Source organism: Carassius gibelio, chromosome B23, assembly GCF_023724105.1.
Source record: "Carassius gibelio isolate Cgi1373 ecotype wild population from Czech Republic chromosome B23, carGib1.2-hapl.c, whole genome shotgun sequence".
Classification (NCBI taxonomy): Eukaryota; Metazoa; Chordata; class Actinopteri; order Cypriniformes; family Cyprinidae; genus Carassius; species Carassius gibelio.
Window position 1 is genome coordinate 24,564,536 of NC_068418.1, and position 14,709 is coordinate 24,579,244.

A 14,709-nucleotide genomic window follows, 5' to 3' on the forward strand; every position below is an offset into this window, starting at 1 on the left:
GCAAATTACCCCAATTAATATGGTTATCCAAAGGTGAATAAGTCAGTTTCTCAAGCTTGCTTTATATTGGTTCTTCTTTCAATGGTGTGTGTGGTTATGCTGAAACTGTTGCTAACCGTTATTACACCAATTTCAACATTTTCACCAATTATTGACCAACTTCTTCATTCTTGCAAGTCAGGAGGCCGTCACAATGTCAATTTACCCCCATTAAAGCGGTTTACCCAATGGTAAATAATAATACTTCTCCTGTTTAATTCCTATTAGCTGCGTCTTTTCATAGTGGATGTGGTTATTCTGGAACCCTTACTAAACTTTATTGCATTAATTCTTGGAGATCACCACAATGCCATTTTCTCCCATTAAAATGGGCATAGTTATCCAGGATGTCTTACTAACTTTTATTGCACCAATTTCAACATTTGCAACAATTCTTGGCAAATTAAAACAAATAAAAAGTAAGGAGATAAACAAAATGCAATTGACCTCCATTAAAATGGTTTAGAAATTTGGAAAATAAGTCAGTTTCCTTAGCTTGCTTTCTATTAGCTACAGCTTTTAGTTGTGATTGTGGTCTTGCTAGAAACTTTATTACATCAGTTTCACCAGTTGCACCAATTCTTGCCCAATTTATTTATCCTGACAAGTCAAGAGATTGCTACAATGCAATTTACCCCAATTAAGATGGTTAACCTAATGGTAAATAAGTCATTTTCTTTAGCTTGCTTCATATTGGCTGCTTCTTTCAATAGTGGGTGTGGTTATGCTGAAACTCTTACTAACCATTATTGTACCAATTCTTGGCCAGTCTATCCATTCTGGCAAGTCCGGAGATCATCACAATGCCATTTACTCCCATTAAAATAGTTTACAATTTTGAAAACAAGTCTGTTTCTTTAGCTTGCTTTCTATTGCTTGCTTCTTTTAGTCGTGGACGTGGTAATGCTGGAATTCGTACTACTGTAACCTTTATCACACCAAATTCAACATTTGTACCAGTTCTAGGCAAATTTTTTCATTCTGGTAATTCTGGAGATCACCGCAATGCAATTTACTGTACCCCTATTAAAATGGTTTTCCCCTTGAATTGTCTGAATGAAACTTTACTTGCAACATTTTCACTGGAAACCACCCATTCTCTAAGTAAGCAAGTTTAATGATGTTTTAACAATGAAGTCTCTGCTTTGCAAAATGGGTCAGATTTGTCCCAAGACTGTGACCTGGGATAAATTTTTGCAATATAATTCAATTCGACTTGCTATAACATGTCACTGTACTTTGTTTTTCAAAGTGCCTCACGCATGACTTCAAATTGTGAAAGCGTTTGGTTTTGGGTGCACAGTCTGCACACTTTTGATTGCACAAAGCTCTGAGACTATAAATGAGACTCATCGGTTTGGCACTAAATCTGCATTCTGACTATTGGTAAAATGCACTTGTCTTGGGATTTTGTTTATTCGGCCTGAAATAAGCACACAGCAAATACACCAATGTCCAGCTTTTGTCCCAGTACCAACAACTCGTCTCACTTTGTTTCTCTTTCTGTCAGCTCATACTATTTTCTCACCTTGGAAAGCATTGGTGTTTTTGAAAAACAAGCTCGTTTGCATGTCAACCTGTTAACATCAGAGCAGATTTAATGAGGACCGATGTGTTTGGTTAAGGATTGGGAGAGACCAGTGCCAACAGCTGTCATATTTACCAAATAGCTCTACCTCTGGCGGCATGTTCCCAACTTGTTGCAACCCTTATAGTAACTAATTGTGCCAACATTTACAATTGTGAGTGGATTCCTGAGCACTAGCGGAATGTCGGTGGATGGTTTTGCTTAAGTAAGGTGAAACGCCCAATTACAGTGATGGCGGTACAAACATGCCAGCGGAGTCTGGGGTTTACATGTATTATTGGACAAAACACGCATGCAAATCAGACTGAGACTTTCTTTTCTTAACAGCTGTCTTTTTTGGTTAAATTTTCAAGGGCAGGCAAGAACAAGGGCAGGTGAGATGATCCAATCTCCTGGGAAGCCATTAGACAACCTAATTGCAGTTAATTGAGAGCAGTCTAGAATTTTGCCTCGGTAGAAAATCCTTCTCCCTGAATTTTCCTTGGAGGTGGTTTTACATTAGCAACGGGCCTGCTGGGTACTAGTTAATGAGTGCATTTTCCCACTCTTAACATTAACTCCTCTCAAAGAGTGTCGCATGGAGAGAGTTTATGGAGATAATGGTTGCATTAAGTGTTGGGATGTGACCAAAGCCGAGTTGTTCACTTGAGTGTTTCTGACACAAGTGCAAAGGGGTTTGAACAGGTCTCGGCATGCACAGGTGCCTCAGAAACCAGCCGCTGCTTCGTCTGTGTTGCCTGAGGACAGTGTTAGATGCTTGATGTTTGAAGTGCATGTTTGAAGTCTGCAGAGAAGGTCTTAACATAGTTTATTTGTAGCTCTCTCCTGCAAGAGGGGCCTGATATCTTTGGCAGCAGACATCAGTCTGAAGCTACTGTAAAGATGGAATTATAATTGTATCTCGATGAGGTCTGCTAAATTTTTATTTTTATATTTTATCAAGAGCATTTAGATGGTGCTTATGCATGAAAAACATGCTGTTGTAATGTTTGAGTTGCCCTGAAAACCTTCCCAGTATTTGCTAATCTGCTTCTTAGTGGTTACAAGGCAGTTAAAATAAAAACAGAGTTATTCTGCTTTAAGATAATTTATTGATTTTATATATATATATATATATATATATATATATATATATATATATATATATATATATATATATATATATATATATATATATATATATATATATATATATATAATTTACATTTAATTTAAATATTTTTTTTATTTGTGTAATATTTTATTTTAATAGTATTAAAATATGAGACCATGAGTTGTGTGTAATCATTTTATGGAAAACTGATCAAAGTGATTTGATATATTCTTCATATTTTATATTTATTAATGTTTATATTTAAATATTATGTATGTATTGATGGATGGATGTAAAAATATTATATATATTTTTTCAATATTGTGTATATGTTTTTTAGAGCATTAGTGTTCATTAATAATTTCATGGTAAAACTGATTGCTGTGATTTACGGCAAGATATTCTGCACAACTCACAAATCTTTATTGTTATTTTTTTATATATATAGTTTTTATATTTCATATTATTTTACTTTTAAAGTATTAACATGTACGGTTGTTTTAATGTAAGCTGTTTTAATTCAGTTGAATCATGTAGTTAAACAGATTAGAGTGATTTACTTTGACTGTTGAACTGATGTCATTCAGCGTACGCTTGACCCGTGAAAGAGGACTCCTTCAGACAGTCGGCTGAATAACGCCAGAGTTTGGTTTGATGGTTAACTCTGCTCACTGCACGGATCATTAGCGTTCAGTGGAAAGCGTGCTTCAGTAAGCTCACAGGTGTCTCCCAGTGAATCAGACACCGCTTATCATCTCCTCTATCAAAAGATTATATTTATATCCACTCACACAGCTGAATCAAATCTTTTCAGATGAGAGAATTTCCCCTCACAAAGGCGAGTGTTTTGTGTGTGAGCGTGTTCCAGCTCTCAAAGCCGAAGTTGTCAAGCATTATAATCAGAGATTGATGCAGTTTGTGAATCTCGAAGCGTGTTGTGACACAGATCTGCACCCTGGCACACACCTCCAACATCTCGCTCACTCTCAGTCTCTTTTAGAAAGTTGTTCTGATGAATGCTAGAAGAGCTCTGTGGCAAACCCTTATTCATGACAGTTATTGTGCTTAGATTATTAAGTGAGCAGTATAAGAAAAGAAAACATATTTTTATTTATAAATATATCACCATACAGTCAATTTAAATGTTTAAGGTTTTTTGCATGTATTGTGACAATGGCAAGCACTGATAAATGAATAATAATAATAACAATAAAAACAACATTATGTATGTATTTACTTACTACACTAAATTCTAAAACTACCAAGTAGAATTATTAATAATAATAATAGTAATAATAATAATTATCATTATAACTATTATTAATCTATTTCTATATAAGCATCATATATAATAGATTATATATAAATTTAAATGATTGTTTTAGTTGTCTGTGTATTAATACAATTAATATAAATAAAATAATTCAATAAAATTTAAAAAATAATGTTTAATTATTTATTTATTATTACTAATAATAACACAATTAAAAAAATAATAATATTAATTAATCATGTTTATTTATTTATCAGCGTCAGTGTATATAATAGGGTTTTTATTGTTGTTCTTCGAGCATTATCTTTGTTGATTACCACAAACCCTGAAAGTAGCAAATAAATATATGTATTTTTGTTGTTGTCAATGTAATTGTTATAATTAATTATTATTGTTTTTGTTATTGTTGTTGTTATTGTTTTTATTAATTATTGTTATTGTTGTTAGCATTTAAAGGGGTCATATATTTGTACAAAGTGACTGAAAGACATTTTTTTAATGAGAGTTGATGATTTCAGACTTGAAAAGTTTAACAAAGTTTAAGTTTATGCATATTTGAAACGCAGTGTCATGGTCAATGTGTGCTGCTTAACAGATGCTTTAGCTGAACGCTGAACTCTAACCCCACTGTTGGGCAACGCTCATACACTCAATAACAAAGTGTTCGACAGGCGTTTGCTGCTCGCTTGCATGCGCTGTGATCCAGACCAAACTAATCAAAGCTGTCCAGAGTGTGCAAGATGAGATGTTCATTTGGTTTAATATGCACATATACTGTATGTTAAGCTGTTCCTGTTCTGACTGCTGCTCTGTGTGTGTGTGTGTTTATGTCTGTGTGTGTGTGTGTGTGTGTGTGTGTGTGTGTGTGTGTGTGTGTGTGTGTGTGTGTGTTTTCAGAGACGTGTGCAGTTAATAACGGAGGCTGTGACAGCACGTGTCATGATGCCGTGACTGGAGTTCGCTGCAGCTGCCCGGTGGGATTCACCTTACAGCCGGACCGCAAGACCTGCAAAGGTATGATCATCCTCTAATGTCACAGACAAATCTAAATGTCCTAATGAGGAGCGACATGCATTCTTCTGTTCTAGTTAAAAGAGAAAATGATGCATGAAGCGATAAAACCCCAGCAGATTATAAGACAGGTTTTGAGGGGTCGATGAGAAAAATGTAGTTTAACATGAAAGATATCAAGATGGATAGATAGATGGATAGATATGCAGATAGACTGATGAAGAAATGGAGTCAGAAGGATAAATTATGGATGGATGGATGGACACAGATGGATAGATTGAACGATGGATGGAAGAATGGATGATGATGGATGTACAGACATACAAATGGATAGATGGAAGAATGGATGGAGGAATGGAGGAATGGATGGATAGTCGAATGGATAAATTAATAGATGGACGGATGGACAGATGGAATGATGGATGGACAGACATACATATGGATAGATGGAAGGATGATTAATGAAAGTATGGATGTATAGTCGAATGGACAAATGGATGGATGGATGTATGGATGATGGATGGAAGAATTGATGATGGATAGATGAATGAATGAATGGATGGACATACGAATCGAAAGATGGAATTATAGATTATTGGAGGAATGGATGGATAGTCAAATGGATAAATGGATAGATGGACAGATGGAAGAATGATGGATGGATGGATGGTTGGATTGGCGGATGATGGGTGGAAAGATGGATGGATGGATGGACGGACAGACAGATGGATGGATAGAAGAATGGATGATGGTTGGATGAGTGGAAATATGGGTTGATGGACAGATGGATGGATGGATGTTGGATGTACAGATGGAAGGATGGACAGATGGATGATGGATGATAGAGTAAGGTCATTAGATAGAAATGTAGTTTAACATGAAAGATATTAAAATGGATGGATAGATGGGTAGGTATGCAGATAGACTGATGAAGAAATGGAGTCAAAAGGATAAATTAATAGATGGATGGATGGATGGACACAGATGGATAGATTGAACGATGGATGGAAGAAAGGATGGAATGATGGATGGAAGAATGGATGATGATGGATGTACAGACATACAAGTCAATAGATGGAAGAATGGATGGAGGAATGGATGGATAGTCGAATGTATAAATTAATAGATGGATGGATGGACGGATGGACAGATGGATGGATGGATGATGGATGGCTGGACAGACATACAATATGGATAGATGGTACGATGATTAATGGAAGAATGGATGGATAGTCGAATGGACGGATGGATAGAAGATGGATGGATGGATGGAAGAATTGATGATGGATGGATGGTTGGATGAATGAATGGATGGACATACGAATGGATGGATGGAATGATAGATTAATGGAGGAATGGAATGATAGTCAAATGGATAAATGGATAGATGGACAGATGGAAGGATGATGGATGGATGGATGGTTGGATTGGCGGATGATGGGTGGAAAGATGGATGATGGATGGATAGATGGATGGACGGACAGACAGACAGATGGATGGATAGAAGAATGGATGATGGATGAGTGGAAATATGGGTCGATGGACAGATGGATGAATGGATGTTGGATGTACAGATAGATAGATAGATAGATAGAGGAGCAGTGAGGTTCAATGGGCAGAGGAAATATTTCTCATCATATTACTTTGCAGAAATGCCGTTTCACAGCAAGGTTTCATCATCAGTCCTGGAGCTTTCAGCAGATTTTGAATTCACTGACAAGAAATCAGAAAACTCCCACTCAGACTCATTATTGCATGCCGTCATTTCTGAATTACCGTAATTATGAGTTCTCAACTTGTAAACAGCGTTCACGTCTTTGAAGATCTCATAATTACAAGTTGGGAACGTTTCATGAAAGCTCAGAGTTCTCCAATGTGACCATCTGACGTCACGTAAAAACCACCAAACGCTTCGGCGGTTAGCAAACCTACACCTCTATTTCTTGTTTGTTTACTGTACGGGATTAATTATTATTTATTTCCTTAAAATAAACAATTCTTAATTCTTCTTTGTTGATATATAGGTATAATATATAGGTTTGTATTTGTACAAATTTAAATACATTTTATGATTTTTTTTCTTTTCTTTTTCTTTTCTGTGTCTACTGTGGCTGATGCAAAATTATCGGTATTTTAGTTACATTTAAGGCACCTATTGCTGCTAGGATTGAAGCAGAGTTTGTTTTTTACAAAATGACATACAGTCTGATCATTTTTATGTTTTTTTTTTATACAGTTCCTCAATTTCTATAAAAAATTATTTTGTTTTCTTTTTGTTTCTGTAAGTGGTCCTCCAAAATTTTCAGCCACCACGATGAAATTTCCATAATCGTAGCTTGATCTCGTAGCCCAGAAAAATGTCAGAAAAGTGTATATAAATCAACGACTGTTTTTAAGAAAGTAAAGAAGCATGAAAAATAGACGAGGGAGCACGAAAGGGTTTAACGAAGAATAAAAGTGTTTCCGAAAGGGTGAAGAGCCACTGGAAGTGCAGACTTGTGGGTTCGTGCGGCCAAGACTGGGAGCCTGCGTCGCCTCTAGCGCTCATAACGTTACGCTAACAAGAGCGATAAAAGAACATTGAGTTTTATTAGTTCTGCTGTAGAGGAAACAAAGAAAAACATCCCCAGACAGCACTGGCACGAGAAGACGTGGAGCCTCTTTCGGGCCCAGAGCGAGCGTTTCTTCTGCTCCTAATGCCGTTATTTTCTCCAGATGATGCAGCCTCTCTCTGAGATGAACGCCTCATTTACTCAGATGATTCAGTCGTAATCAGAAACATCCCGTGCAGCTCAATCAAAGCCAGTGGAAAGCAGGACAAGCTGATGATATATTGATCCCTGATTCCGAGAGAACAGGCCTGAGGAGACGTGATCCTGGAAGACTTCCTCCTGACGGAGTCCCACATTCACTCCATGTGTGTCCGTCACAATCCAGTCGTCCTCTCGCATTTGCTCTTTCTCTTATTCTCTCCTCATTTCTTGTCTGCGTGCCTCAGTTTCTCATTTCTCTTCTTTGATTCCTGTAGCTCAAATGATAAGGGATCTGTGCTAGCAACGCCGAGGTCATGGGTTCGACTCCCAGGGAATACAACAACTGATATAACCCTGATTCAATGGAAATCACTTTGGATAAAACCATCTGCAAACTGTGTACATGTAATCGTTTTAGATTTTAGAGGAGTGCTTAAGAAATATCACTGTTTAATATCACAGACTTAACATTTGGACTCAAATACGTTGCTTCAGAAAATAAAAGCATTTTCTGGCACCTGAAAGGAAATGAACTATATTTAAGACGCTTAAGGCTCCCAGGATTCAAGCAGAGTCTGCCTTTTTCCAAATGACGAACAGTCTGATTATGTTTAATTAAGTCTGCGGTTGAGGTGGATTCGTAGGTGAAATTAATTGGAAGAAACGTGTGTTTAATTTTCTGATGACACAAAATTACTTTTAATAGTTGGTTCTTAAATATGAAGAGCTAAATGATGTTATTTTATGTAATTTATTATTCTGACTCCACACATTGAAAGCTTTCATTTTTCTTAAAAATCTAAGAAACTAAGAATTATTTGATTTGATGTCTTTAATTTGTAGACATTTCTATAGTTTCTATAAAAAAAAAATACATTTTCTTTTTTTCTATGAATAACTCCCAAAAATTTAGATTTAAGTATTTTGTATGCATTCACTATTTTTTTTTTTTTTATGTTTAAACTCACTTTTTTTTTTTTTTAGTGAAATGTTTTTAATGTTGTAAGGTTCCCCAAATTGTGTAAAAAAATATTTTTTCAACCCTCTCTTGTTCTGATTCGAACAGTAAGCTGATATTTTAAGCCCAGATAAATCTGTCATATTTACGGTCAGTCACCCCTTTTACCTTTTGATTATTTGACGTGAATCCACCGCTGCTGGTTTGAATCACGGTGAGCTGAAGGGAACAGCACTAATCCAGTGCATGTGTATCTGCTCAAACTCTCTCTCTCTCTCTCTCTTTCGGGACAGACATTGACGAATGCCGCATGAACAACGGCGGGTGTGACCATGTGTGCAGAAACACGGTTGGCAGCTTTGAATGCAGCTGCAAGAAAGGATACAAACTTCTGACCAATGAGAGGACGTGCCAAGGTAAACTAACCAATGACAATATCTTCATGTTAAAGCATGCACCTGTACAGAACATTGACCAATCATTGAAGGGTGTTGGAAAACGAGACAAAAATGCAAATGAGGTTGTAGTGTGCTGGACTATTTCTCTGGATACTGTGGTCCAGCTGGGTTTATTAGATTAGTTCAGTCATCCCACCGGGAACATTTAAGGTAACACCAGTGTTAGAAACACACACCTCCAGTCCCTCGCTGGTGTTTGAAATGCTCTCATCGATTGACGCTGTTACACACAACAGGACTGGGAATATTTCTGGAAACATGGATTGATTTTAGTCTATTCGGTTTCTCACTATAGCATCCTGTTGATCTCATTAAAGCATCATTTCAATCACATCTGAACCAAACACTCATGATTAGCTTCCATAATGGGGTGTATTTTAGTTATAAAATATACAAATGACATATTTTTTTGAGCTATATATATGAGTGTGGGAATGGTCTGTGCTCAGCATTTTGGCCGAAGCGTGGGCATCTCCTCCTGTCTGCTAAAATGCCATAACCATTGTTGAAAGGAATGTCAAGTGATAAAATAATCCATGACCTTTTGCCCTCGTCTACAATAGACTCCAGAGCTGGAGAAAACAGCATAGTCTGGCTGCTTTATGCTGGAAGTTATTTTTCCTCATACTTAGTTTTAGGAGTTTGTTCAATTACCTTTAGCAAGTCAAGTCACTTTTATTTATATAGACTTCATACAATACAGATTGTTTCAAAGCAGCTTCATAATGATAACCAGGAGAAAAGCAGAATCAATGATGGAAAGCTCATCAAATATGAGACCAATTCAAATTCAGCTGTAAAGCAGCGCTATAAAAAGACAGAAGTGTTATTATTCAGCTTAATTCTCATCCAGTAGTGTCAATGCTATCAAATCCATATTATTACTTAAGTATCTTAGAGTGCATGTGAAATTTTGTGCATTTATTATTCATTTTTACTTACATATTATTGATGAACTTTAAAGCATTTGAGATGTAAGACTCAAGGTCTTGCAATGCAAAAGTATTTTTGTATTGTTGTCCAGTACAAATATCTTAACTTTCTTAAATCAAGATATATATTTACTTGAGAAGAGAAAACAAGTAAATTTGTATCATGCCATCGGTTTAAAGCATTTATAGAATATGCATTATAAAAGTAGTTTTGATGAATTAATTGTGCCCTGTAATGCATCTTTAATGCATTATCTTATGAATAATTTTAACCTCACTTATATTATTTCAGAATTCTTATCTATTCGTTTAGAAGGTATAATGCATTAAAACACATGCCAAACAAACCTTTAAAAATTATAATGCATTTTAACTACAATTATTTCTGAAAAGATTATGAATACCTTTATAATGCATTAAGCACGAAGGCTTTAAATAGAATGTTACAGATATTTTTTTCTTGTCATTTTGCTTCTCATGTAAATGTATATTGCTTTAAGAATATGTAGATGTTTACAATATAAAACAAGACAGAAGCATTTTTGCATTGTGAAAGCTCTCGATGTATGGCAAAGCATACACAGCATGCATAGAAACCCTTTTTGGTGCGGGAAAATGTATGACCTGTTGTGCATTTGGAAAATAATAATTCCATCAGTCCTATAAATCAGACTGCAGTCGTCATGAGGAAACGAGACGCTGGCGCTGAGTGAGTGCTGAGGCTGAAGCGTGTAAACAGACTGTTTGCACTATCTGAGGATTAACAGCTTCAGTGTTCCCCTGCTGTCATCAGCCCACCGACGGGACGCGTCCTTCAACACCTCTCCCAAAGCCTGGAGACATTCCTGGCTCTCTTAAGAGCTTTCTGAGGTGTATTTAGGGGGAGGTGTTATCAGATCCCCAGTATTCTGGAGGTGGGAGTCACTGATAAAGCCTGTATCTCCACTCTAGAAACAGAGCGGCTGTCATTTCACTCTCACAATGCCATTGTTTTAAACTGTGAGATTAAGTGGGACCTGCATGCCTGGGTCTATAGGGGTGAAAAAGTCAGAATATCTCACTTGTTGTTTTGTTAGGGGCCATTTACTTTTGCTCATACTCAGGGTTGGGAGTTGTCAGCTCGTAACTCTCAAATCATGCCGAGACGTGCGCTATTATTTGTCTAAGTGATTGGACTTACGATTTATGTCAGGGAGATGATAAAACTGATGTAAAAATCCCACAGAATTGCACGGAAAGAAGGCCCAAACCAAACCAAAATGAGCCAAGATATTTAATAATATCACTGGTTTGAGGCCACTTGCAATGTTGGGCGAAAACAAAACTGAGCTGAATAATGACACTGTTTGTTTTCTGAAGAACTGCTTAAAGCTGAATCGAATGAAGATACGATGACTTGAGAAGCAAAATTACATGGAAAAAAATACATAAAAATAAATTGCTTATAAGAAATTAAGGCACTCTACACTTAAAACAAGAAAAATGTTAGTTATTTTTAACAGGAAATAATGCAACAAGCTCGTAATCATGACTTTATAAGTTGGAAAAAGGATGTTTTCTGATAGCACCTGAAGACAGCAGAGAAATGCTCTCGCTCAACACAGTGGAGTGTATTGTTTTGTTAACTTGGTGGTTTATTATTTTGAGTCGTATGGGACGTGGTAACACGCGGCCCTCTCACAATATATTGCTGTACACATCTGTCTCTTTTGCCGCACAGAAATATTCACACAATCATGCAGCACGTATCAGAAGATCTGCACTCCGGCGCAGTTAGCGCTCACACTCACTGATCTATATATGACCAGGGACTGCTAAATTTACGATCACAGTAGTCAAACGAACCAGGCTTTGGGGGGGGTTTAAGATTGCCTAGTGTGAGCACACCCTAATTATTCTCTTGCATCTCACACACACGAGTCTCTACCCGCACATCAAGTGTTGTCCCACGCCGCACTCTGCTGCGATGGGTGCCACGATCATGCAGGTCTCTAATAGGAAGGTGTCTGTTATAATATTAAGATCGAGATTAATTTGTTTTTCTATAACAAACTATAAAATATTTTCTATAAAAATGCAGTGACAAATAGTTTGTTTTATATTTTATTTAATTACATTAATGTTATAAGATTTACAATAAATATTATTTTAATAAATAAATAAACTGCTACTATAAAAAATTAATACTACTGTTAAAAAAAAAAAATCACCTTATTTGTTTAAAGTGTTTGCAAACCAAAATGTTATTACACTTTTGTTCGTATAGCAGTAGGCCTACTTTTAAATGGAAAAAAGTGCACAATAATAATAATAATAATAATTCATTACATTTATATAGTGCTTTTCTAGGCACTCAAAGCGCTTTACAATACACTGCTTTTCAATGCATTATTACTTTTGTGCATAACAATGCATTTAATCGCAGACAATCATGCGATTAATCACGATTTTAAAATGTAATCGTTAATAAATATATACATATATATATATATACATAATATTAACATAGATTAATAAATGTATTGTTCCATGTTCGTTTGTGTACCGCGCGCAAACTTTATACAGATAGTCCAAGTCTTCTTCTCTTCCTTTAGTGTATCTCTGTGGAAGAATAACAGCGCCACATACTGGTCTGGTCATGTTTACTACATCATTTTGTGTCGGTTTTGTGGTTTCGTGTGGATGCAGATATTTGTTGTGACGAAGGGGGGAAAAATGTGGGTTCATGTGGTCCTAAGATACTTAACATTGAATAATATTATTGATTTGACGGCACTGACACTATCGTATGAAAACAAAACTTGATCTGAATTGAGCTGGATGACGAAACAACGATTAAATGTTATTAAACTTGAACTGAGCTGAAGAACAACACTGTTGCATTCTGCAGAGCTGCTTTATAAATGAATTGAGTTTGTTTCATACCTAATGACCATTGCCTTGACACTGATGAACTAAATTACTGTAAAGCTGCTTTTGAAACAATATGTGTTGTATAAAGTGCTGCATAAATAAATATGACTTCACCCTAGCAACTGCATCATGGCAATGGATTGCATGGACAAGCACCACTCACTTATTCCTTAGAAAATCTTGTTTCTAATATAAATAACCCCTTTGAATTCTGCCCTCTCTGTTACTGTTCCAAGGTTTTTTCCTTTTTTCTTCTTCACGGTACCCACTTAGCACAGAGAACTGAAATGTGCAATGAAAGAATGAGAGAATGCAGCGCTGCACGTACACACACCTGCTGTCAGAACCGCATACTAACGCCCAAACACTCTAAAAATACACTTCATTGCATCTTAGCAGCCCAGCCTGACCTTCAAAAAAGTACTTTTTTATATTTAAAACCTGTTGTTTTAAATCTGAGGCAGGGTTATAATTGGCTAGTTGACAAATAACATTTAATTCGGCACTCTATTTAAGGTGCTGAAACTGGTCACAGTTTCTCTTTTCCATTTATTTCTAGTCACCTTTTTGGTGACAACCTATCAAAATTCTGGACACTTTTACAATAAGAAAAAAGCTTAGAATAGCTTTAGATGGAATATAGCATGTCACTCTGACAGCCCAAAAGTCCATGCACTGCAAAAAAAAAAACAGATTTTCCTCTGTATTTCTGTAACACTCTGCAGTACAAATATCTAAACATTCTTAAATCTAGATACATTTACTTGAGAAGCAAAAGTACTTAAAATTATTGTCATTTTTTATCAAAATAATGTCACTTTATGGTTCAATCAAGAATGTCTGCCAATGGGGTCAGGAAACATCAATTACATTTTTTTTGACCTCATTTGGCAGATTTTTCAGCATACGGTCACTTAATTTTGACACATTTTTCAGAAAACAACACTTTCCTTTTTTTTGCCTCTCGAGTACTTGTATCTCAGTTTAACCCCCTGGTGCTGCTTTTTGAGCACGGACCTGAAAATACAATTTCCAGCTAAAACTGTCACATCTTGATTTCCTAAAAGAAGAAAAGAATTTTCAAAAGAAGACACTTGGCAGATAAAAAAAAATATATATATATATATATACAAGTGTAAATGAAAAATGCACCAATAGTAGATGATATGAAATGTATATATATATATTTAAAACACGTTTATTCATACCAAATTTGAGGTTGATAATGCAAATATTGAGCTTTCAGTAAGGTTTTGTTTTGGGCGCAGTACCAAACATTTGGTAGCAATTTTTGCACCAGATTTTTCAAATAGTTATTAGCATCTTGGCCAAATATTGTCCTATCCTAACAAACTGTACATTAATGGAAAGCTTATTTATTTAGCTTTGGTGTCCTATACAAATCTCAATTTAAAAAACTTGACCTTTATGACTGGTTTTATGGTCCAGGGTCACATTTAGCCCACACAACCACATACACACTGCAAGGCATTGATTCAGCGAGATGGCAGTAGGTCTCCTGGGTTATCTGGTACCATAATGTCCACAGCAGGTCCTCCAGTTCCTGTAAATTATGGGGATTTGGTGATAGCACGAACCTACTTCTCAATTTGGTGAATTTGGAGGCCAAGGCATTAACAAAAATCCACTATCATGTTCCTCGAACCTCTCCTTGATGATTCTGGCAGCAT

General features: G+C 36.1%; 1 protein-coding gene across 8 annotated transcripts in view; it reads left to right on the top strand.

Moving 5' to 3' along the window:
- The window catches only part of scube3 (signal peptide, CUB domain, EGF-like 3), a 99,653-nt gene that overhangs the window by 68,269 nt on the left and 16,675 nt on the right, over positions 1-14,709 (top strand). For 6 of the 8 annotated variants that reach the window (XM_052594672.1, XM_052594671.1, XM_052594664.1 and 3 more), the window contains 2 exons: positions 4,891-5,007; positions 9,009-9,131. In XM_052594672.1, the coding sequence (XP_052450632.1) occupies positions 4,891-5,007; positions 9,009-9,131 (240 nt within the window). The remainder of the gene's footprint in view (positions 1-4,890; positions 5,008-9,008; positions 9,132-14,709) is intronic. The other 2 variants (XM_052594666.1, XM_052594669.1) reach the window with 1 other exon arrangement.